The sequence below is a fragment of the Labeo rohita genome, unplaced genomic scaffold (genome assembly GCF_022985175.1).
Source record: "Labeo rohita strain BAU-BD-2019 unplaced genomic scaffold, IGBB_LRoh.1.0 scaffold_111, whole genome shotgun sequence".
Classification (NCBI taxonomy): Eukaryota; Metazoa; Chordata; class Actinopteri; order Cypriniformes; family Cyprinidae; genus Labeo; species Labeo rohita.
The window spans coordinates 253,574-276,605 of NW_026127241.1; the positions used below are offsets into that span (position 1 = coordinate 253,574).

The window sequence follows — 23,032 nt, forward strand, 5'->3', positions numbered from 1 at the left end:
ACATAACACAGCTCAGTGGACATTCAAAGATTCCTCTTTAGACTGTATTTTTTATTTTTTATTTTTTCTGGAAAATCCTAGTTACTATTATATTCAAAACAAAGCTGACAATGGTTGAAGTGATTATACTTGCAAACAACACTTTTGAAGTGTTTTAAAATAAGAATTCTCTTTACACTCGGTCGCAGTTTTTTTTTTTTTTTCCTAACAGAGCAGAGCAGTAAATGAAAGCAAACCGCATTTCAACTGCCAGCTGCAACAGACAGAGCACAGTGTCTTTTTGAACAAAAACAGTACTGCGTAATCATTAACTCAGGCCTCCACTGCTGACCTTGTGCACATGTACTGTATTAACCAGTGTAAATGATTTCACACTGAATGCTGTTTGTGGATATACATAAAACTAATGGCACAGGCACTCAACTCAACAAAGACTCGTCTTCAATTTCAGTGATTCAGCTTAAAATACTATTGGCTGCACTTAGACTTATCATGGGCTGCTTTTTATTTTGCATTGCTATGATTTGATACACTTTGTAGTGAAATTCTATTATCTACAAAACATTTTAAGCAACAATATAGTTATCTTGTGCTTGAAAGAACACTTGGAAATCTGACTTTTTGAAAGAATTTCAAAGTCCACAGTTGTGACGTATTTGAATTGATATTTCATTTTTATAATACATACATTTTTTTTTAATGTTTTTTAAAATGTTATATTTATCTTCATGTTTAAATAGTATTTTAAGACTTCAGGCATATACAATTTAAGCAAAAAAAGGTCACGTAGCGTATGTCCCTTTTCCAAGTGCACTGCTTATTCGTAGCAACAAACATTTTTATTAGTACAATAAGTCTGAACACAGTCAAAACAGTCGAAATAACTACATATACTCAGAGCTAATGTCATGGCCTAAAAATTGAAATCAAGTTGGCAATGAGGCACACAAATCCAAGGCTACTTTGTGCAGCAACACACTCATGACACTTAAATCAAACTAAAAACAGAAAGTTTGAAGACAATATGAAGATGTATTTTCAAGCAAAAAAAAAAAAAGTTCCTATGCCAAAAACAATATCTCTCTCTTTCTTAAAGATACGCCACTCAGAACAGTCTTTGGCTCAGTCTGGGAACGGTATGCAGGCATTGGTCACATTCTACTCAGAGCATATAATGTTTTCTCCTGCAATATTTGTCCTCTGGGGCTTATCTACAGCCTGAGATAAGCGGACTCCAAACAAATGATTAACAAAATATTCATTGTCTCCTTTCCTAGGTGCTCAGATAAATTCACATACTGAGGAAACACACTGAAACTATAGACTCTATTTGTTTTAAGAAACGTTAATATACATATAATATAAATATAAATATGTCAGACAAAGAGTGTTTTTTTCTTTTAGACTAGGGTTGTCGTCATGCTACAAAGTCAATGACCTTCTACTACAAAGTAATGCAAAGAGAGATATTAGAGAGACACATTAAAGCCCACTTTAATGGCACACAAAAAAATGACTTCTTCAAGGATGAAAAGAATACAATGTGTTCCTTTGTAAGGGTTTTTAAAGGTCAGCTGAATAACATTCATATTTTTGAGTTTTGTGAGAAGAACCAAACTCTCACAGTAAGAGTGACCCAGTATTGTATGACCTGAAAACAGGTCATAAACATTAATCCTGCAAAACTTAATTTGTAAAACTAAAAAATAATAATAAAATAAGGTTGGTTTTGTGTGTATATACGGGTTTGTTTAATGACCTTATGCTGACAAAAACAACAGAAACTGAGATATATTCTCTCCTGAAAAATAATTACAATGATAATGGAGGAGCCATTTCATCTTGTTGTTTATAAAAAAAAAAAGAGAAAAGATAAGGCAGCTTAAGAAACTAGACTAATTGTGACCAAGAATTGTTAAAAATAAAATGCTTGTATTAATGGCATTATGATCACATTTGAAACTCATGATCAAACTTGGCTTATGAATCCCAGGCTATCTTGGGGGCCTGAGGCATCAGAAAGTAAACAAAGGGCACTGGCAGACATGCTGTTTTCTGTTCTCTCACTCGCAATTAGATATAGATATCCGCGTAATCTGTGAAATGAATAAATATATTAAGGCTAATAATATAATACAAAGTCAGCATTATATGCCTTGTTAGGGAGGTTATTGTGACATTGTTGGGGGAAGAGGCCTGATGACTCTAAGAAAGTCATAATCATTGCATCAACCGTTAAGTAAATCATCAGGGTCACAAGAAATACTGATCGAATGAGTAAACTACTATGGAAGATGTACAATATGATTTACTGGAAGCTAAATCTAAAATTGTTCTGACATGAATTCACATGACCACATGTGAATGGGATCCATTGGGAACAGACACTATTTGTATACTATATAGCCTATGAGCACAAACGCAAGGTATATATGTTTATTTCCTACAAATTAACATTTTACTCAAGTGTTCTATAATTTGTTTATTTTTCATATTGTAGTTTACATTTTGTAGGTGGAGTCTATAAACTTTTTTCCTTACCAGAATATGCATTTTCATATTAACAGGAACAATATATTTTGTATTATTTGTTTTTCAACTAGTTCTCTAAATCCACCAGCAGATGTATGATTCCTAATCCATTTCTGCATCAAAGCAGCCTGTGTCAGGGGGATTTTTCAGTGTTAAAGGCATGAATGGAGTTTTTCATTTAAGCAATTGCACAAGAGATGAGTGAGATGTTATCTCTAGTCTAGGGTGTTTGAGAAGCGACTGGTCTTGTACATTTGAACAGTTTCCATATTTCACACATAGTTCACTAATCCGGGGATTTTCGAACACCTAAATCTTCCCTTTTTACCTGTATAGGAGTGTCTAAAAATCACACATACCCATATTTGGACATGGTAATTACCGGATGGGCGAGGTCACCTGGCTGCGTCAGATCCGAAGCTACCTGCTGAAGACCATTTCCTCAATTTGCGGCTGTTCAGAGTGCGGAAGGAACAGCTGTGTTATACTTTAAAAACTTCGAAGGATTAAAAGGCTTAAGGATTTTACAAGACTTTTAGAGTGTCGAATGGCGTGTGTGAGGATCTTGCGATTGGGAGTTATCGTTTTCCTTTGTCAGGTGAGATTTTTTTTTTCCTTGATCGTCGAGTGATATACCGAAAATGGCGCAGTTTCGGACAGTGAAGACTTCCGTTTGTTACACCTTTTTCTTATTTGATTTATTCATTTATTTTTACCAGGTATTGTCGTGTGGATATGCGGAGGAGTCAACATGTACACCTGGGTTTGAGTCGGAGTTATTCGTTTTTGAAGTGCACAGAGATCACCTTCACAGGGGAAAAAGACTAGGAAAAGGTAAAAAAAAAAATCTCTTTGAAATGCTAAAGCAACTGAACGTTGTTTAAATGTTTTGAATATTAAAAAAATAGCAAAGTACACTAACTCGGTTTCAAGAACGTTATAGGCTATGTGTTCAATGCTAACCTTTAAATCTGGTCTCATCTCAAGTTTGATTTTGTGGCTGGGGTTTAGTCAGAAGTCCGTGCTGCCGAATGTAGAACATTATTTAACTGGACCTGTTAAAATTCATATTTTAATTCTTGAAACACTCTCTGTACTTTAACCTTTTGATAGCTAAGCGTTCTTTAACTGCGTGTAGATACTGTTTTTTTGTTGCTGGGAAGTTAAATGTCTTTCCTGGTGTTCCACCACCAGTCATCGAGGTAAACTGTTGTTTTTCGGTTTTGACTTAGGATGAACCGGTAATTTTTTAATTAAACCACGTTTTAGGTCTCTCGTATGTCAGGATGTGAGGTCATGAGTTAAATCAAAGTGTCTGAAAAATCATGTTTAAGTGCTTACTGAAGCATGGTTTTTTTTTTTCAGAGACTTTGCAGGTGTTATGAAATGTGACTAATTTAGATGATCTCATCCAGTGAGTTTCTGTGGGTGTGGGACCAGAAGATTTGGATCAACAAATTTAACATTCAGCATTTTCACTTATTTTCAGTCTTTGAAATATTATCCTAGTTATTTCTAGTTCTTTTTTGTACCGTCAGTCAGGTACTTTCCATGAAAAAAGGTTGTATGTGGTTTTAGTTTTGATTTTTATCCCCTTATCTCACAACATGCCTGCATTTAGTAATTTAAAACATTTAATGATTGGGAGGGTGGATTATTTAGATGTTAAATTATGTTTTTCTTCCTCATCCTTTTTATCTAAAATTATCTAGAACTATTTCGTATGGAATAGCGTCATGCTTCCATATACTCATTTATCCATTTATACTAACGTTTTGAGTTTTAAAAACATTAAAAAGAGATTTTAACTGGTATTTGGTTTCTTATTGCAATTGATCTGTAGTTTATCTCTGTACATCTTGCAGGAAGCATCCTTTCAGTGTCCCACTAATGGTGGCTTATTCTTAAGGGCTGATTGGTTTCACCACTTCCTTTCAGACAGCTAATGGAAGGCAGCACTGCCATTGCAAAACCTCTGCATAGTGGGAAAGTGTTTGTTTAAATTAATTATGCTATGTAGTTTTGGTAAAACGATTGACGCAGTAAGCAATATTCTGAAGTTGAGAAATGTAAGACATAAAGCATGCCTGTGAGCTATATCACACATGCAAAACATAGGACTTTATATTGCGAATTGAATTTCTTTATTAAGACCGGGAATGCAGTGCTTCCCATATTTTGTTGTTGTTTGGGGTACCCTCAAAGCCTCGTCAGTAGCTCTGTTTCCAACCACGTGTATATTAGTAAACTCAGAATGGAAATGCCAAGATGCGCACAAAATATTAAAATGTGCAATTTAAAAAGAAGGAAAAAAAAAAAAAAACGTGCACCAATGTCATTGCGCACCTTTTAAAATATTTTTTTTTTAATCGCGTTGAAATGCCTGAGCCAAAGTCTGTCATTAAAATGATTTGGTATAATTACCTCCCATAAATGCCTCACACGATTGCGTTCCCAAACATCAAGATGGATGATAGCATAGCTAGTCAGACTCAAACCCTTCCATCAAGTCAGTGTTTTGTTCTTTCAAATGAATACCGGTTGTCCGCTTTATTATAAATTGCTCATTATTACAATGAATCACTTAAGCAATCCATATTGTGGGTCAAAAAATGAACTTGGCAACTTAAAGCAACATCTGTTAGTTTATTGGTTTGAAACTTTTGATGGATTGAAATTGTAAGCGTCATAAATTGACTGTGTTCTTTAACTTTCAGTAACTTTTAATAACTGCGATGGAAGAACAAGAACGCTCTTTCAGTCCGTTGACAAGCGGTTTGAGGTGAACACGGATGGTACTGTATCGCTGAAGAGACAAGTGACTCTTCATGAAGGCCACAAGGTGTTTTCTGTGCACGCTTGGGACTCCAATGGCAAGAAGCACACTGTATCTGTAAAAGTTGAGCATGTCCACCATCATAAGGAACATCACATGGATACGGTCATGAACATCTCCGCGCCAGAGGTACAAACACACTTCATGCAAGAAACTGTTGTGCAATATAGTGCAAGCCTGACCTCTACTGGACACGTCAGTTATTGTGTGGTACTTTACTGTGGTACTTCAAATTTATGGTCATTAATTTGTGCATGTTTACAATAATTATTAAGGACATGTTAAATTCTTTTCATTTTCGGTCCATACTGATGTGATTTGTCGCAACCCATTGTTCTCATAAACGCAAAATGAGTCCACAGATGTTTTATGCAGTGCTAAAACCTAATACCCAAGATTTCCTAAATTTTAACATTGGTCTGTATTCTGCTACGTTTATTATACTTGGTGGATGAATGTACATCCAGCTAGGAAAAGAGTTCTCAAATTACCATAAATTGGTTTATTAAATGGCGGCCCAAACATTTACTCCCTATACATTTATACACATTTTACCAGAACAATTTTAGTAGTCAGTAGCTGTAGTAAACATTTTGATATTCAAAAGTTTCAAAAGTTGCCTGGGTCATGCAAAGACATCAGCAAATGACACTGTTTTTCATGCATTACAAAATGTGTGCTCTTTAATTGTAATCACAGTGGTTTGTAGTTTGGTGTCTTTTACAGACTTATTTAATATGTCTTTATTTATTTATTTATTTATTTATTTATTTATTTATTTATTTATTTATTAATTATTAATTGTTTTGTTTGTTTGTTTTGTTTTTTTTTTTAGATGGAATTGCCCTCTGATCAGGTACTGACTTTTCCAAAGTCTTCAACTGGTCTAAAGAGAGCAAAGAGAGGTTGGGTTATTCCTCCGTTTAATCTACCTGAAAACAGCCGAGGTCCTTTCCCAATGAAGCTGGTCCAGGTGAGTGAAAATCATGAAAGCACTGTTCAAAATTGGATGGATGATAGAGAGATTTGTTTGTCATTGACTTTGTACTGTTATTGTTTCTGTATTTAGATAAAGTCAGACTATGCCCTGGAAACTCAAATGGTATACAGCATCACAGGTGAAGGAGCGGATCAAGACCCAAAGGGGATTTTTACTATTGAAAGATTGTCAGGGAATCTCATGGTGACTCAGCCACTCGACAGAGAAAAAAGCTTCATACAGTGTAAGTTAATTTTTAGTCTCTTCAACGTTTAAAATTAACATTTAGTAGTTCATGTATTTCAGCATTAAACTGTCTGATCATTCTTCATTTTTTAAAACTGACGATTTTCTTTTCATGTGTTTGCATGCGACTTTTAAACACATTTTAAATTTGTATATCTACTAAAGATTCATTTAGTCTAGGGATGGTCATATTGACTGATTAACAGTTAAATGAAAGTAAACTCTTTAACTGATAAAATGTATATTTATTATTTATTTTTATTTTTTTTTACGATTTTGCTGCATGGTGAAAGGAAAAAATAATGCTATACATATGTTAACTCATGGGCATGTGTTGACGCGTGCAGCATGCCTACCGACATATTTCACTGAGCAAGCAGCTGCTTCACCTTGACTTAGTTAGCTGATGTAGTATACGCAACACGGTGGCATATGGCAATATTGGATAAAAGGTTATCAAAGAGTGAATCCATGAGTGAATGTATTCAAATTCTAAATGGATTGTAGCCTAGAAAGAGCGCAATGGGCACTCCCCTTATCACTGGAAAGCTGTCATTCATCTTGCTGTAGTTCATTGATCTCACAAAGTTAATTAAAAGTAATTGAAAAAGCTTTATACTGCACAAATAATCTCTTATTTACATGTCTACACTTTTTGTTTTCATAAGAGAATTTGTGAATATGTAGAACTTAGCCCTGTTAAGCTCTGCTGTGTTTCCTAAAAGCATAGTAAGCTTAAATTGATTGTAGCTACATTGGTAACAATAGGCTTGTTTGAGATGCACCTTGCCTCACCTGAAATGTAGGCGAGAGTAGGCGACTTCACTGAGGGGAGGAGTGAAATAAGTGCAGTCAAGACGGACAGAATTCTGACCTCTCGAAATAGAACAGATACCTACGAGATCACTGGTGATCAGTTCTGCATAGAATTTGCTCATCTCAAATGAGCCTAAAGAGTCTGTGATCTACTTGGGCTTATGATAGGTAATGCAGGCCAAAACACATTTTGGGTGGTGAGTGGATTTAACAGCGCTCAAATGGTAGCGGAAAATGCTGGTATCATCCCTTTTTTTTAATTTTATTTTCAGTACTGACTGGTAAAGTCGGTGCTTTTGACAACTCTGCATCTGAGTATTAGGGTCTTAAAGCTAATAGATATGGACTAAAAGACTTTAAAGAAACTCATTCTGTATTTGCCCCTAACATGCCCAAATTTCTTATTTTTTAGCTTGTAGCGCATGCTACAGGACTTGGTGTGAATATAGCAGAAAAACCAATGCCTATTGAGGTCATTGTGAGCGACCAAAATGATAATAAGCCTGTGTTTACTCAAAACCCTTTTAATGGACGCGTTCATGAAGCTGCTGGAAAAGGTAGGTGTATGGTGCAGTTTCTCAGTAAAATGCTATTTTTATATCATATGCCTCTGCATCTTTTACCACCTAATTAGTCTTTATTCTCACCCTGAAGATTATGAGTTTATGACGGTCACAGCCACTGATGCAGACGACCCAAATGAGCACAATGGTATAGTCACCTATACAATTTTCAGCCAAGAGCCGCCGTTGCCAAAACCAAACTTGTTTGATATCAACACTTCAACTGGAACCATTCGTGTGCGAGAACCAGGCATGGACAGAGAGGTGAGAACTGACATTTGATGAATCTCAAAGTAATGATAAAGTGACTTTGTGTAAACAAGCTCATCCGTTATCTTCCTTTTCAGCAATACCCCAGATATACTTTGTTAGTTGTAGCTACTGACGGGCAAGGACAAGGTTTTTCAACCACTGGCACAGCTGTTATTACAATTACTGACAGCAATGATAACGCACCTCAGTTTGAGCAAACCTCGGTAATGTATATTTATGTATTCAGAATGTTATACTATACCACTTATAGATGTTTGAACTTAATACTTATTCACATACCGTACATCTCCTTGTTTTAGCACATCGTATCTGTGCCAGAGAATAAAGTAGGGGCTGTAGTGGCCACACTTACAGTTACTGATGGAGATGAAGTTGGATCATCTGCCTGGTCAACCAAGTATCGTATTATTAGTGGTGATAAGGGTGGGTTTTTCAATGTCAGTACTGGACCCAGCCAGCTGGAGGGCATTATCACCACTGTAAAGGTACTGTGTGTTGCTCATATATTTGCCCAGGCAATTGGTTGTGATGCCATACCTTAGTAAAAGATGCATTCTTTTCTTTTCAGCCCCTGGACTTTGAGAAGACCAAGCAATACGTTCTGTCTGTGATTGTTGAGAATGATGATCCTTTTGTTGGTTCTTTGCCCACTTCCACTGCCACAGTCACAGTGAATGTAGAAGATGTAAATGAACCACCTGAGTTCAATCCAAAGGAGAGGATTATTTACAAATCTGAAGATGCACCAGTTGATAAGGAATTAGTTATTTATACAGCCACTGATCCAGACACTGGAAAAGCGCAGAAGATAACGTAAGAAATGCAACTTTGTTTTTTGTTTTTTTTTTTTGTTTTGTTTTTTTCCTGACTGATTTTTCTAGAAGTTACCAGGTTTTATAGTGAACATGAAGCCAATAGACTTGCATTGATTGTTCATAAATTTTGCTTAAAGCATTTGGCTGTCTTTTACCCTAGCCTTACGTTACTAGTGTAACTACTGGGAACCACATTAGCAGCTTTCTACCTACATGGCAAGGCCTATATCCCTCCCACAATCAAATCTCTTCAACCTTCACACAACCTTCAAAACACAGCATTCTTGTATTTGCTTTAAACTTCAATTTTTTTATTTTTTTATTTTATTTATTTATTTATTTATTTTTTAACTTTCAGGCAAGACTGGTCAAACATGTAACTTATTCTTCTAGTTTTAACCTGTATGGTTGCTTTCTTCTTCTTCCAGGTATAGAATGGGTAATGATCCTGCTGGTTGGCTAAGTGTGTCTCCAGATACTGGAGCAATTAAAGTCAGAAACCTTATGGATAGAGAATCTGCCTATGTGAAAGACGGCAAATACAGAGCTACCGTTTTGGCCGTGGATAATGATGGTAATTTTGTGTTTCTTGGTAGAAGGAATTCTTGGCAGCGTAGCATTTTTCTAAAATTTTTGTGATTTGCGTACAGCAACATCTCCTGCGACTGGCACAGGAACCCTGCTAATTGAATTGGAGAATGTAAATGACAACCCTCCTGTTATTAATGAAAGAGAGATAAGCATTTGCAATCGTGGATCAGCCCCGGTTCTTCTCTCTATAACGGACAAAGACGGACCTCCTTTTGCTGCACCCTTTAGCGTTGAGACCCAAGGAGAAACCAGTAAAAACTGGTCCACCTCAATGAATGACACATGTGAGCATTTACTAATGTTTTGAGGAGAATTTCTTCTCTTTCTTTTGTTTTACATGTTTAAATAATAGGCTGGTAGTGTTGACATGTCTAACTATTATAATGTGCTTCTTTTAGTAACTGGTGTTTATCTGCAACTCAAGACCCAGTTGGAGCAGGGGGTCTACAATATCGTCCTGAGAGTTTATGATCAGCATAAGCTGTATCAGGACAGCTCCATTCAGGCAACTGTGTGTGAGTGCACAGGACAAGAAGTCCTGTGTCGTGACGTGCGTATATCAGGGTTGCCACTATCTGGAGTTCTTGGGATCCTGGGAGGAATCTTGGCTCTGCTGTGTATGTAGTTTCTCCCATTCATTATGTATGTGTACATGTTCTAGCTCCTGGTAGTCAAATCAAATGAGGCTAAAAAATTAATTGTGGCTGCTCTGTATACTACTCATTTTAGCAAATGTAGTTATTTGCAAAAATGGAGTCGTCATTATAGTATGCTATTTTAAATGCATTCAAAGTTTTTACTTGACTCCTTCCATAAGAGCAATCCAGTTTTCTGTCCTCTTTAGTCACTCTTCAGTCTGTTTATTCATCTATCACTACTGAACTTTCTTAAAGTTTGCTGTTGTAATTTGTTGTGTTCCTTGTACCACAGTGCTCCTCCTCCTTCTGCTATTGTTCATGAGGAGAAAAAACAGTACCAAAAAAGAACCCCTCCTTCCTGAGGATGACATAAGAGACAACATCTACTATTATGATGAGGAAGGCGGTGGCGAAGACGATCAGGTTGGTTTTTATAATTTGAAAGACTTTAAGAGTCTATCAGTTTGAAACTCAATAGAGGGTTTGCACCTACGTCACATTCTGGTCAGTTACCGGGATTAGTGGCCATTGCGGCAATACTCGTATGTAAATAGCAGCATGGATTGCGAGGTTAATGTGCTACCGAAGACGCCAGTCTACTAATTTTTGATGTCTAAACCATGGGAAAAATGTGTGGAAGTTGCTAAATCATAGAGAAGCACTTAGTAAGTGAGTGCGTATATTTTGACAAACTAAAGTTTATACAGGGCTCAACGCTAAGCAGAGTTAGTGTTTCCTTGGTCACTTCTGTACAAAAAGGCTGCACTACGATTATTAACACTGCATTGTAATGCATTATACAGATGCTAGATGAAAAGAAAATATGTAAACTTTTCTGAAAACACAGTTTCCCGCAGAGATGCATTCATTCTCCCAATATTTCATGCATTGTGAAGAGGCGTTTCTGGCCTCTGATTACAGACTAAGTATAATAACGTAATGGTTCCGCACCAATGACGTTTTAGAACATGAATGCTTGGTGCAGTCCAAATCATCGAGCCCTGTAGTTGGTGGTAAATATCCGTACAATCTGCCTCTGTTGCGGAATGATGACCTGACAATTCTTCCTTCTATTTCTTATCCTGACATAGTGATTTACTTTCGTTTCTTCTTATTATTTTTTGTTTTTTTTGTCTCCCCTGTTCCATTCAGTTCAATGGCATTGTTTAGCTGAGTCCTTAGCCATCTTCAAGAATTGGCTAAAAATGCATTTCTTCCATCTTTATTTGACCCTCTAACTCTAGCACACTCTAGATTCTAGTTCTGTTCTTTATATAAAAAAAAAAAACTAATTGTTTTCTTTAAAAAAAAAAAAAAAAAATTTTTTTTTTCTTCCTTTTTGTTTATTATAGAATTAATAATTCTAAAATAGAAGGCTTCTAATGCTTGCTTTTTTTTTTTTACTTGCTACGTGTATGGTGTTAGGCTGAGACTTGTAATAGTGCTTGCATGTTATTCTTTTGTTAGTTCTTGTTTGTTTCCGTTGTCCTTTTTTGGATAAGTGTCTGCTAAATGTCTAAAAGTACATTTTACATTTAGTCCTGCTGCAAAGGCTGACTTCTGGGTTGAGACTATACTAAATTCTTTCTGCTTGCTGTGTAGTAGTTTGTTTCCTCTTTGCAGTTCTTTGATATCAAACACCCTTTCTGCACAGGATTATGATTTGAGTGTGTTGCATCGTGGCCTGGACAACAGACCTGAAGTGTTCCGAAATGATGTGGCTCCCACCTTTCTGCCAGCGCCGCAGTATAGACCACGACCAGCCAACCCTGAGGAGATTGGGACATTTATTGATGATGTAAGTGATGTGTTACTATCTTAGTCTGTTTATAACTTTTGTAACAAGGTGAAAGTATGGCAATAACACAAATCTTTGTACCACACCACAGAATCTGAAGGCTGCAGATAATGACCCCACAGCACCCCCATACGACTCTCTTCTGGTGTTTGACTATGAAGGAGGAGGCTCAGATGCAGGTTCACTCAGCTCCCTTAACTCTTCCAGCTCAGGACACGACCAAGACTATGACTTCCTCAATGAGTGGGGCCCACGCTTTAAGAAGCTAGCAGACATGTTTGGAGGAGGAGAGGATTAAGATATTTTTTTTTTGTTTGTTTGTTTTATGCTTTATGCAGGAGGCACGTTGATGGTTTATAAATCCAAAAATATGAGAATTTTATACTTCACTTTATGGCCTGGTTATTTGCATACTATGTTTAAAGTTGGAACTGGAATAATAGCACTGCATCAGCATAGACAAAAATATTCTGACTTGAAGTGTTTTCTTTTCATGGGAGCAGTTTTGTTTTTTTGTTTTTCTTTTCTTTTTCTTTTTTTCTTTCCCTTTCCCCTCCTGTCCCCTTTTTAAACAAAGCTCCCAGTTGAAAAGACTTTGAATATTTGCTCTGATTGCTCAGTAGGTAAGAAGCTTTAATACAGCTTAAGATGTTTGTCTCAATGATGTTTTCCCGTATATTTTATGTAATGCTTTTTGCAAAATGAGCATTCTTTCAGCATTGTTACCTTATGTTAATGTTGGCATTAAAGTTTGAAAGCATGAATTATACTGTAAATTTACCATTTTTGAAAAGCACGTTTTTTTAAAAAAAAAACAAAAAACATTTTGTATATTTGCAGGTGTTTTATTTTTTGTTTTTTTTTTTTTTTTTTTTTCTCCTCTTGGTTGCAAAAATGTTAATGACCTTTTTTAAAATGCTTTCTATAGTTATGATTGTTTAAGCATTGTTTTACACTGCATATTTTATTAAACAAATTACTTTTAAGGTTGTTTCAGTGTTCAGTCTGCAACACCTCTCACACTATCCTAAAAAACAGGATAATTAGAGTATTGACCAAATTTGTTTTGTTGTTCATTTGAGTCAAACTCTGGTAACACACTTTTTTTTTTTTTTTTTTTTTTTTTTAAACTGTGACCTTACAGTGAACTTTCAATACATATTCTATATGCTTATTATAGTAAGAACAGTACATTATGCTGTAAAAAAGAAACTGAAAAAGAAAGCTAAAACTGCTTAAGTTCTGCCAGAAATCTTGGTGTTATCTTTGATGACCAGCTGACTTTCAAAGACCACATTGCTAAAACTGCTTGGTCTTGCAGGTTTGCCCTACACAACATTAGAAAGCTCAGGCCCTTTCTAACAGAGCAGGCCACACAGCTTCTTGTCCAGGCCCTGGTCATCTCCAGGCTGGACTACTGCAATGCTCTTCTAGCCTGTCTTCCCTCATGCACAATCAAACCTCTACAAATGATTCAGAATGCAGCAGCATGACTGGTATTCAACGAGCCCAAAAGGGCCCATGTCACACCTGTCTTTATCACCCTGCACTGGCTCCTAATTGCAGCTCGCATCAAGTTCAAGACACTGATGCTTGCATATAGAACGGCCACGGGCTCGGCGTCCGCCTACCTCCACTCACTGCTACCAATCTACACTCCCTCCAGAACTCTGAGATCCGCCAGTGAGCGACGCCTCATTGTGCCATCAAAAAGAGGCACAAAATCACTTTCCAGAACATTCTCTTACACCGTTCCAGGCTGGTGGAATGATCTTCCCACCGCTATCCGGAATGCCAACTCCCTAATAACTTTCAAGCGACTGCTGAAAACCCATCTCTTTCGACACTATTTGACTTAAAAAAATATATATATATATTTTCTACTCTTTTCCCTTTCTAGCTTGTACTTATTTGAACAATGCCTGTTATATGGTAATTTGAGCACTTCGTAGGTCGTTTTGCTTCTTTATGACAAATCGCTTGACGTATGTAAGTCGCTTTGGATAAAAGCGTCTGCTAAATGAGTAAATGTAAATGTAAGAAACTGAGCAGGATTCTAATTTTAGTGGTTAATTGCAGTGTGAGAAACAAGTTTTGTGTACTGGAATTGAGGCATCTGTTAAATGTATGCAAAGAAGGCTGTGAAAATTAATCATACATTTTACAAATTCGCAAAAATCTGACCTTGATGTAGAACAACTGAAAGTGGTGGGGAAAATCATTAAATGTTGCTTTTTTTCACATCAGTGACAAGGAACCGAATCAATTTGTCCAGCTATGACTTCCCTTTTTGCAGGAGTACAAATATGAGGAAACAAAAAGGCCAAATTGCCTTATTCATATGGGTAAAACCAAAGAATCTAGTTCTGATGTGCAGCAAAATATTGTTGAGCTTCACAAAAGAGAAAGTGGTTGTAAGAAAATAGATAAAGCTATATAGCTAAAGAAACTTTCCCTTTCCACCATCAGGGCATTAATTAAAAAGGTCTAATTAACTAGAGATATTACAAAGGTGCCTGGAAGAGAGCATGTCTATATTGTCTTAATGCATGGCCAGGAGAATAGTTGGAGTGGGCATAGACTTTCCAAGGATCACAGCTGGAGAATTATTTAGGAGGGTTTCAAAAAAAATGTAATAATAATAATAATCTTTGCTTTCATACAAAGAGTATTCACACTGAAACCTATTTCAGGACATTGATACACAACAAACATCAAATTAAAAAAAAAAAAAGTCACTGAACATAAAATAAGGTTCTGCATGGCCGTTCAGGCCTCTCATCTGAACTCTACAGAAACTCCAACCTCATCAGGCACTATAGGAGAAGACTCAGAGCAGTAATCTTGGCAAATGGAGGTTGCAAAATGTGTTAAAGAGGGCCAATAATTGTGGCCAGCATCTGCTGGAGTAGAAATTATTTTATATTGAGATTTACCCCCGACCCCCCATTTCAAATTTATAGGACTGTACTGAACTACTCGCCTACACTCTGCCCCCCCTCTAGTGCCCTCAGCTGAGCAGTGCAATTTCTAACTACTAGTGTGTCTTTATAATAATGCCTTGACCACCAGCTTGGTCAGCACTGTAAACATGAATATGCAATGCTATATTTTAATGCACAGAGGAAAAAAATGTAGAGTAATAATGTGTAGAGTTTCTGAATTAGGCTAAACATGAAATAACTGAATTAAACATGACTTTAAGAAAAACATCTTCTTCTTTTCTTCTTCTTCTTCTTCTTCTTCATCATTGTTTTTAAGATTGTTCTTGTACGCTGTGAGGGTGGAAGGGACACATCACTTTTGTGCGGGGGCCCATACAATCTCTTTATTTCAAGGAACAACAAATAGGCATATTAGTGACCTTGCACTTGCATCAAAGAAGATTGTTTTGGTTTGAAAAAACATGATGAGAAAACAATGACAGTATTTAAATATTTTGGTAAATAATTACAGCTTTAACAAGCTTAAAAAAATGGAAACATGTATCAACAGAATTAAAAAAAAATTAAACGCACAGAAAAAATATCGCTGTTGATGCACATGTAAGTAGACTAAAGGCACACTAGATGGCGATGTCGAATACAGGTGTGGACTTTCCCTTTTCATTAAATGTCCAGAATCTCTTAAGAACGTTAATTTGTAAAAGCATTTCATTTTGATTTAAAATGAAGGTATACTGGTAACCTAATAAGTCCTATCCTCATTTCTGTCGAATTGAGATGTTGCAAATATCATGATGACTCTTCGTGGGAATTTTGAGAGAGTAACCACGTCAGCACTGACTAATGAAAAGAGAGAAATACAAGATTTCAACACAGTAAGTTACCAATCAGAAACGAGCTACAGCATAAGATCACTATCATACATGAGCGCCACCCTCCTGAAGTTGTTTAAAATTATAAAGAATTTACATAACAAAATATAATAAACGAACGAACGAATGAATGGACAGATTGATAACCCAAACAAAAATATGTATTTGTTTCCAATTTTATTTGCAGTTTTGACCTGAATTAAAATATTTGCTATACATTATGTTAGCATTTTAAATTAAAATGTAAAAAAAAAAAAAAAAAAAAAAAAAAAAATGGGGATCAGTTGTGGTCGGTAAATAAATAAATAAATACTGCACAAAATTCTTGTTTTCGTATGACAACAACCCACCTACTTTTAAAACATATTCAGAAGTGGAGTACTTTGTGTTTGACATTTATTAAAAGGTTTGGGAATGTTGCATTTGTAACAAATATGGGAAGGTTATAAAAGTTCGAGAAACACAGCACAGAAAAATAGTCTTAAAAATCCTAAAATAAACGTTTTACAAGACTTGTCTCCTCAATCCAGCAGAAAGCATATAAATGAAGAGCAAGTTCAACATATTGCTCTTTAAATTATTTTATTTTATTTATTTATTTTTTACATTTAAATTAAGATTTTAGACGTTTCTGTGGGGCATTTCTGTTGTTTGGATAAAACAATAATTATATGTTATATATAATATAACAATTTTTCTCAATGGGTTGTCTAATAAAAAGTGTGCGTGAAAAGAATAGTATTAAAACAAAGTTCGGCTGTTTTAATCGCACGTATGCACCTGTTTGCTGCGGTATGTCGGCACAAACACGGTTCTGCCCTCTTACACTTGTCCTTTTATTCTGATTGGTTGAGCAAGATGTCTATGATAATTTCCGTCTAGCCTGCACCTGACTCTCTCTTCTCTACTCGAGAATGTGGCGCAAAGACAACCTCCAAGCATCAGCTATTTATTCAACACACCATCTCCCACTTAAAACTCTTGCTCGTGCAGACCTTCTTGCGCTAGTCAGATAGCAAAAGTAATTTTCTTTAAAAGACCCAAGATACGATGCCAAGGTCTTTCTTGGTGAAGAAACACCTCACTAACAAGAAGCCTGACTATGGTGTTTTGGATTCAAAAAAACACGGTAAGTTATTTTCAGACCTCCGACTCAAACTAAATATTACGTTTCTCATTTGTCTAGCTAGTTAAAGTTAGTGAAAGCTGTTTGTAGCCTCACAGAACTACAGTTTCACATTTCTGTTTGTTTGATAGTTTGATTATTATAATTCTATTATATCATATTGAAGTTTTTCGATATTTGCATCGTAGTAATATTAGGAACATATGTTGAAATTTTAAGTACAATTTTAAAATAAATTCACATTCACAATATAGCTTATGAATGTTAATGACTTGAAAGTAAGATTTAAATGATTTGCATCATAAATTAATAACATTCTGACTTATCTGGAAATCGTACAGTTTTTACAAACTAGTTAACATGGGCATGACTTATAAAATGCTTATAAATAACTGGTGCAGAAACCTTAAGATTTCTTATATCCTAATATTAATATTTCCCTGGTTGGGGCTTTTTAAAAAGTAAAAAAAAAAAATTGCATGTAGCTTTCAATTAATATAATGTCATGCAAACATGAATTAAAAAAAAAATAATAATAAAAAAAATGTTTCAGATATACAGTATTATAGACTGTCACACAGCCGTTACTGCTTGAAATGAAACTTCTTCGTGATAGGCCTGTATGATCAACTACAGATGTTCTATATAGTCATGATGAGTAGATAATGAGAAACGTACGAAGACTGAGAATAGATATCAGAAACGTGCCTGGAGTTTAGCAGGTGCACAATCTCTCACAAAATCGTACAGTTTTTACAAACTAGTTAACATGGGCATGACTTATAAAATGCTTATAAATAACTGGTGCAGAAACCTTAAGATTTCTTATATCCTAATATTAATATTTCCCTGGTTGGGGCTTTTTAAAAAGTAAAAAAAAATTGCATGTAGCTTTCAATTAATATAATGTCATGCAAACATGATCAGTACACATGAATAAAAAAAAATAAATAAATAAATAAATATTTCAGATATACAGTATTATAGACTGTCACACAGCCGTTACTGCTTGAAATGAAACTTCTTCGTGATAGGTCTGTATGATCAACTACAGATGTTCTATACAGTCATGATGAGTAGATAATGAGAAACGTACGAAGACTGAGAATAGATATCAGAAACGTGCCTGGAGTTTAGCAGGTGCACAATCTCTCACAAAAGAGGGACTCTTTTGTGTTAGCCCTTACTTTGGGGCTTTGAGAGTCCTATTAGAAAAGCTGAAGAGGGATATAGTGTTCTTTAAGGATGCTTTTACCCTGCAGTACCTTAAAATCTATAGTTTTGTTCTCCACTATTGGCCAACTCGTAACATCTTCACCAAAAAGTATATATATATTTTTTTTTCCTATTTATAGTCAAAGGCATTTTTTAACATCATAGTATCATTTTGTTGACATGCCACTGTTTTTGTTCCTTTTTCTCCCGCTGAAGATCTTCTCTCTCTCTCTGTTAATGTTTATTGGTCAATAAAATTGTTTTTATAGGAATATATATATTGCCAATTTGTAAACTTTCTCCTTTACATGTAGTAATCTATTTATGTTCTGATTTGCCCCGAAAAGTAAACATTGTGGCTCTGTGGTGCTATGAGAACATGGTTCTTCATAGTTTGATTCTTCAGACAAACCCAGCACAGTACACAATATAATTATGTTCTCATCTCAAACATAATTGTAATAAGTTGTAATAAATTTTAAGTGTACTATTTTTGTATTTTCTTTTCAGTATACAATTAGCTCAGTTAATAGTGTGCATTTGGGTGTGGCTATTTAATTTTTATTTATTATTTTTTTTATATCTAGAAATCTCCTTTCAAGTGTTTAAGGAGCATGATGTAATGTACTAATTTGCAATATGAAGCAGCATATAACTGGAAGCAGATGAGACCAGAAGCCTTGCACAAAATGGCTGTACACGTTCTCACATTAAAAATAAGGTGGATAACAGGAACAAAATTCGAAACAATCTTTATAAATGTTTGTAAATACTTCAAAGGCACTGTATACTTATCATATTAGGCTTGGAATTTCAATTAAATCCAAGGTTACCCAGCTGATTCTTAACAGTTTGCATGAAATAAGTTGGGAATTATTATTTATAATTTATTTAGCTGTTTATTCAAATGTCTTTGAATTCACTTTATGCCATAAGAATAGAACACCATTTGACCTGATCATATGCATTACATATCTCCACAGAGGTGATTCATATTGAATCTTCAAGCTCCAAGCTCAAAATACTGCATCCCCATGAGACTGTGTTTCCTGCACCATGTTTTGGGAACTCAGCATTGAGCCCCCATCTGCGGATGAACCACATCAATTCAGGAATCTATGTGCCCCCACAGCACCCAAGTCTGCCCATGGATGGAGCAATTCTGGGTGTCACTTACCCCCTGCCTGTAACGTCCAGTCCCCTTCGAGACGTGTCGCCTGCACTCCCAATGATGGAGTCTACAAAATCACGGTCATTCCAGCTTTCCCAGAGAGACCTACAAGACAATGTCCCTGTGTCACCTTTAGGACTGAGCACCACTGGCAACAGTCAGGAGCGCGGTGACGAATGCTTTGACTGCCAGAAAGCTTTCTTGACCTTATCTAGTCTGGCCAACCAGAGGCAAATTCACTGTCAGTGGCAATGCCAAAAGTACTTTAGCTGCAAGTATTGTGACAAGGAGTATGTGAGTCTAGGGGCTCTGAAGATGCACATTAGGACACACACGCTGCCATGTGTGTGTAAACTGTGCGGAAAGGCCTTTTCTAGGCCCTGGTTACTTCAGGGACACATTCGCACACACACAGGTATGTTCGAAGTCTATGTACAGTTGTAGGGACAATTTGTTATGAACTTTATTTATTGGGAACATAGGCTCACTGGAAATACGTGCCTCTATATACATTTCTGTAAAACTAAAAAAAAAACCATACCTATATGTACGAATCACTGCAGTTTACAGTTGAAATGAACAGTAGAGGCAGTAAAACACTGACAAACTTTATTCCACACAAAGTATGATTTACAGGTACAGAGTTTTCATTAAAGACACAACTTCTTGCAGAATTTTATGTTATGACTTCAAAACAATTTTAGCGTCCTGCGCAATTTGAAAATTGATACTTTTGTACGTTGTCATCACATATACAGCTTCATATGCATGAGTTTTTCAGTTTAGTAGGTTTGCGCAGTAGCTTATGCGGTACAGCATTGCACTTGAGTGATAAAGAGCTCCGCTATGAACCCTGTGAAACTGTTCGACAAAACAGCTCAAATCTGCAAAACGCAGTTAAAATAGCACAGCTGTATCAACAAATGCATTTTTATCACTTTTGCATTTTGCAACACTATGTAGGTTTAGGGTTGAGTTTAGTGTGGGGGATATTTCCAACACGAAAGAACAATAACCTTTAGCAACACTCCCCAGATATTTGAAGTCTGAACAGTCGCAATATGTACATCAAACATCATAAAAACGCAGCAGTGCCTGTACCAACGTAATAAAAAACATGTCATGGTCACGTATTACAAGTGTTTTAGCGCCACTTTCTGGAAATTTCACTTTGAAACTGCCACCAATGTGCAGTAAGGTATGTATTTACGATGTTCCAGAAATCAATATAGAGACACATATTTTCATGAGCCTGGGTTGGTATTGGAAAGCTGTAAAGTGTATATGACACTTAAAAATGAAAAATCTGTCATTGTTTATTCAACCTCAATTTTTTTATACTTCTATGAAGCACAAAATGAGAAGTTAGGCAGAATGTCAATGCTACTTTCCATAAGAAGAAAAACTAGATTCAAAAAGCAGTATGAAGTAAATATAATGAGTCTATTCAACATATTACAAGTTATGAAGTTAAATGAGGCTTTATGCAATGGATAGACTAAAACTTAAAGGAATAGTCCACCAAAATAAAGACATCATTTACTCACCCTCATGTCATTCCAAATCTGTATGCATTTCTATCTAGCCAATCCTTTTTGGTTCCTATTAACTTTTCGTTGTTTCCTTCTTTCTTTCTTTCTTTTTTGTATTTTACAATGAAAGTCAATGGGAACCATACATGTTTGGTTGCCAACATTCTTCAAAATATCTTATTTTCTGTTCTGCTTAAGAAAAGTCATCAAGGTTTGGAACTACATGAAGGTGAGTAAATGACAGAATTGATAAACAAGAACAAGAATTACCTTTTTTGGGTGGACTGTCTATTGCAGTCATTTTTCACTGACAGCTGTTTCTTCTGAAATCCCATTTCTATTTGTGTTGAATTATAAAAGGTGCCTTTAAACATGTAAAGCTTTTTTTGACATCACTAAAACGCCATTGATTTTTTTACATCATGTCATGGTCAATTTTAAATATGTGACCGCAAATGAGATAAACAGTTTAGGGAAATGTTACAAAGTTCAGTCTCTTCCTTGTGCTAAGCTATTGTATGGCTTCAGAAGACTTGCAATATAGTACACAGGTTGTATGGACCATTTTATGATACTTTATGGTGCTTTCTGTCCTTTTTAGAGCTTAGTAGTTTAAATCATCATCCACTTTCCTTGTATGGAAAACAGAAGCAAGGACATTCTGTCTAAGATCACCTTTTGTGTTTCCTGGAAGAAAGAATATAATACAGGGCTGGAATGACATGAGGGTAATGCTGAAAAAAGGGGGGTTGGGGTGTAGGATTTACTACTACTACAATTTTCACTTAAATTTTCTAAGAAATTTCATAAAGAAATGGCAAGTAATACATTAATTTATAATAACTGTTATAACAGTGTGAATTTCATGTTTGGTGAGCTGCTGCTAAAAGAAGTTTGAAAATGATGCATTGCATTTTGAAAATGTATGTAAAATGATAAGATCTAACTCTAACCATTTAATCATCTTATAGGTGAAAAGCCATTCTCCTGCCCCCACTGCAGTCGTGCGTTCGCTGACCGCTCAAACCTTCGGGCACATTTACAAACCCACTCTGAGATCAAGAAATACCAGTGCAGAAGCTGCTTTAAAACCTTTTCCAGAATATCGCTCCTGACAAAGCATGAAGAGGCCAGGTGCTGCCCCATGTCCTAAAATGTACTAGAGTGTGGATAGTCAGGGTAAGTTATAGTGCCAAAGTTGTGAAATCAAAGTGCCTCACACAACTCAAGAGTTTAGTATATTGACTGATATACTATATAATAAATGAACAAACTATAAACCACAATATGCTGTACATTCTGTGTGACCTTACAAAGTGTTCTAGCTGTTATAACGGTAGTTGTGATGGTTTTTCAGGTTATGTTTTTTTTGTAATGGAGAAGTTTGAAAAACAATAAAATAATATTTTTCTAATAATATGTGTCCTGTTTAGTATAATATAAACAGATGATATGAGTTTGAAACAACTGCTGTGTTCTTCTATGTCTGCTTGTTATGAGTCATACCAGCATACCATTAAGTCCAATCCTACATCCCAGCTCACACATTATTAATTAATATGTCTATATTCAGGGGAGCTGTGGAGAGGAAAATTCTTTGAGGCTAAATAAAACCTACATTTGTAATTGTGCATGGAAAAAATCCTTGTATAAATATCTGTTTATTGGCAGGTGGATGGAGGCCAGCTGCATGCCATAATAGCGTCATGACAGAACTCCATCAGTAGGGTCTTAGTCTCTGTTTTCTCTCATCTAAGCAAAATTTTAGACAGGAAGATTGCATTTGTTTAATCACTGATGAAAAATAAATGAGAGTTGGAACAGGGCTGATTTAAGTGGTACAGACAAGACAATAGGCCTGAACCACATATGGTCAGCCTTAAAAATTCTGACAGATTGAAGTCCACACCATACAGAAGGCAGAATATTTTACATATTCAAAAATATTTATATAAATTATTTTGTCAGTTGAGTCCGTTGCTAGTTATTACAAGAAACAAGCTGAATTATGATGGCTCAACCTATATGAACATCACACACAAACATGCTCACATACCATACATTATGAGTTGACAAGCGGGTGT

The 23,032-nt window shown here is 35.8% G+C and overlaps 2 protein-coding genes across 2 annotated transcripts; both read left to right on the plus strand.

Moving 5' to 3' along the window:
* The first annotated feature begins 2,915 nt into the window (after window positions 1-2,915).
* LOC127157561 (B-cadherin-like) lies at window positions 2,916-13,073 on the plus strand. Its single transcript, XM_051100784.1, is given in 17 exon segments — window positions 2,916-3,130; window positions 3,252-3,366; window positions 5,250-5,497; window positions 6,204-6,341; window positions 6,438-6,568; window positions 6,570-6,591; window positions 7,822-7,966; window positions 8,064-8,236; window positions 8,320-8,448; window positions 8,545-8,730; window positions 8,814-9,058; window positions 9,489-9,634; window positions 9,711-9,935; window positions 10,050-10,268; window positions 10,582-10,712; window positions 11,944-12,087; window positions 12,179-13,073. Coding segments are annotated over 17 exon segments (2,655 nt in total). The 5' UTR covers window positions 2,916-3,079; the 3' UTR covers window positions 12,386-13,073.
* Window positions 13,074-16,856: 3,783 nt separating this feature from the next.
* On the plus strand, window positions 16,857-22,135 carry snai3 (snail family zinc finger 3). Its single transcript, XM_051100788.1, has 3 exons — window positions 16,857-17,033; window positions 19,229-19,831; window positions 21,920-22,135. Exons 1-3 carry the CDS (start codon window positions 16,955-16,957, stop codon window positions 22,099-22,101), a joined length of 864 nt encoding a protein of 287 aa, XP_050956745.1. The 5' UTR covers window positions 16,857-16,954; the 3' UTR covers window positions 22,102-22,135.
* The last annotated feature ends 897 nt before the right edge of the window (window positions 22,136-23,032 follow it).

Bases quoted from the DNA above. Each gene is read 5' to 3' on its own strand.
- snai3 (XM_051100788.1), top strand. From the start codon at position 16,955: ATGCCAAGGTCTTTCTTGGTGAAGAAACACCTCACTAACAAGAAGCCT. The intron at 17,034-19,228 runs GTAAGTTATTTT...ATATCTCCACAG, and splicing joins TTTGGATTCAAAAAAACACG to AGGTGATTCATATTGAATCT. The intron at 19,832-21,919 runs GTATGTTCGAAG...ATCATCTTATAG, and splicing joins ACACATTCGCACACACACAG to GTGAAAAGCCATTCTCCTGC.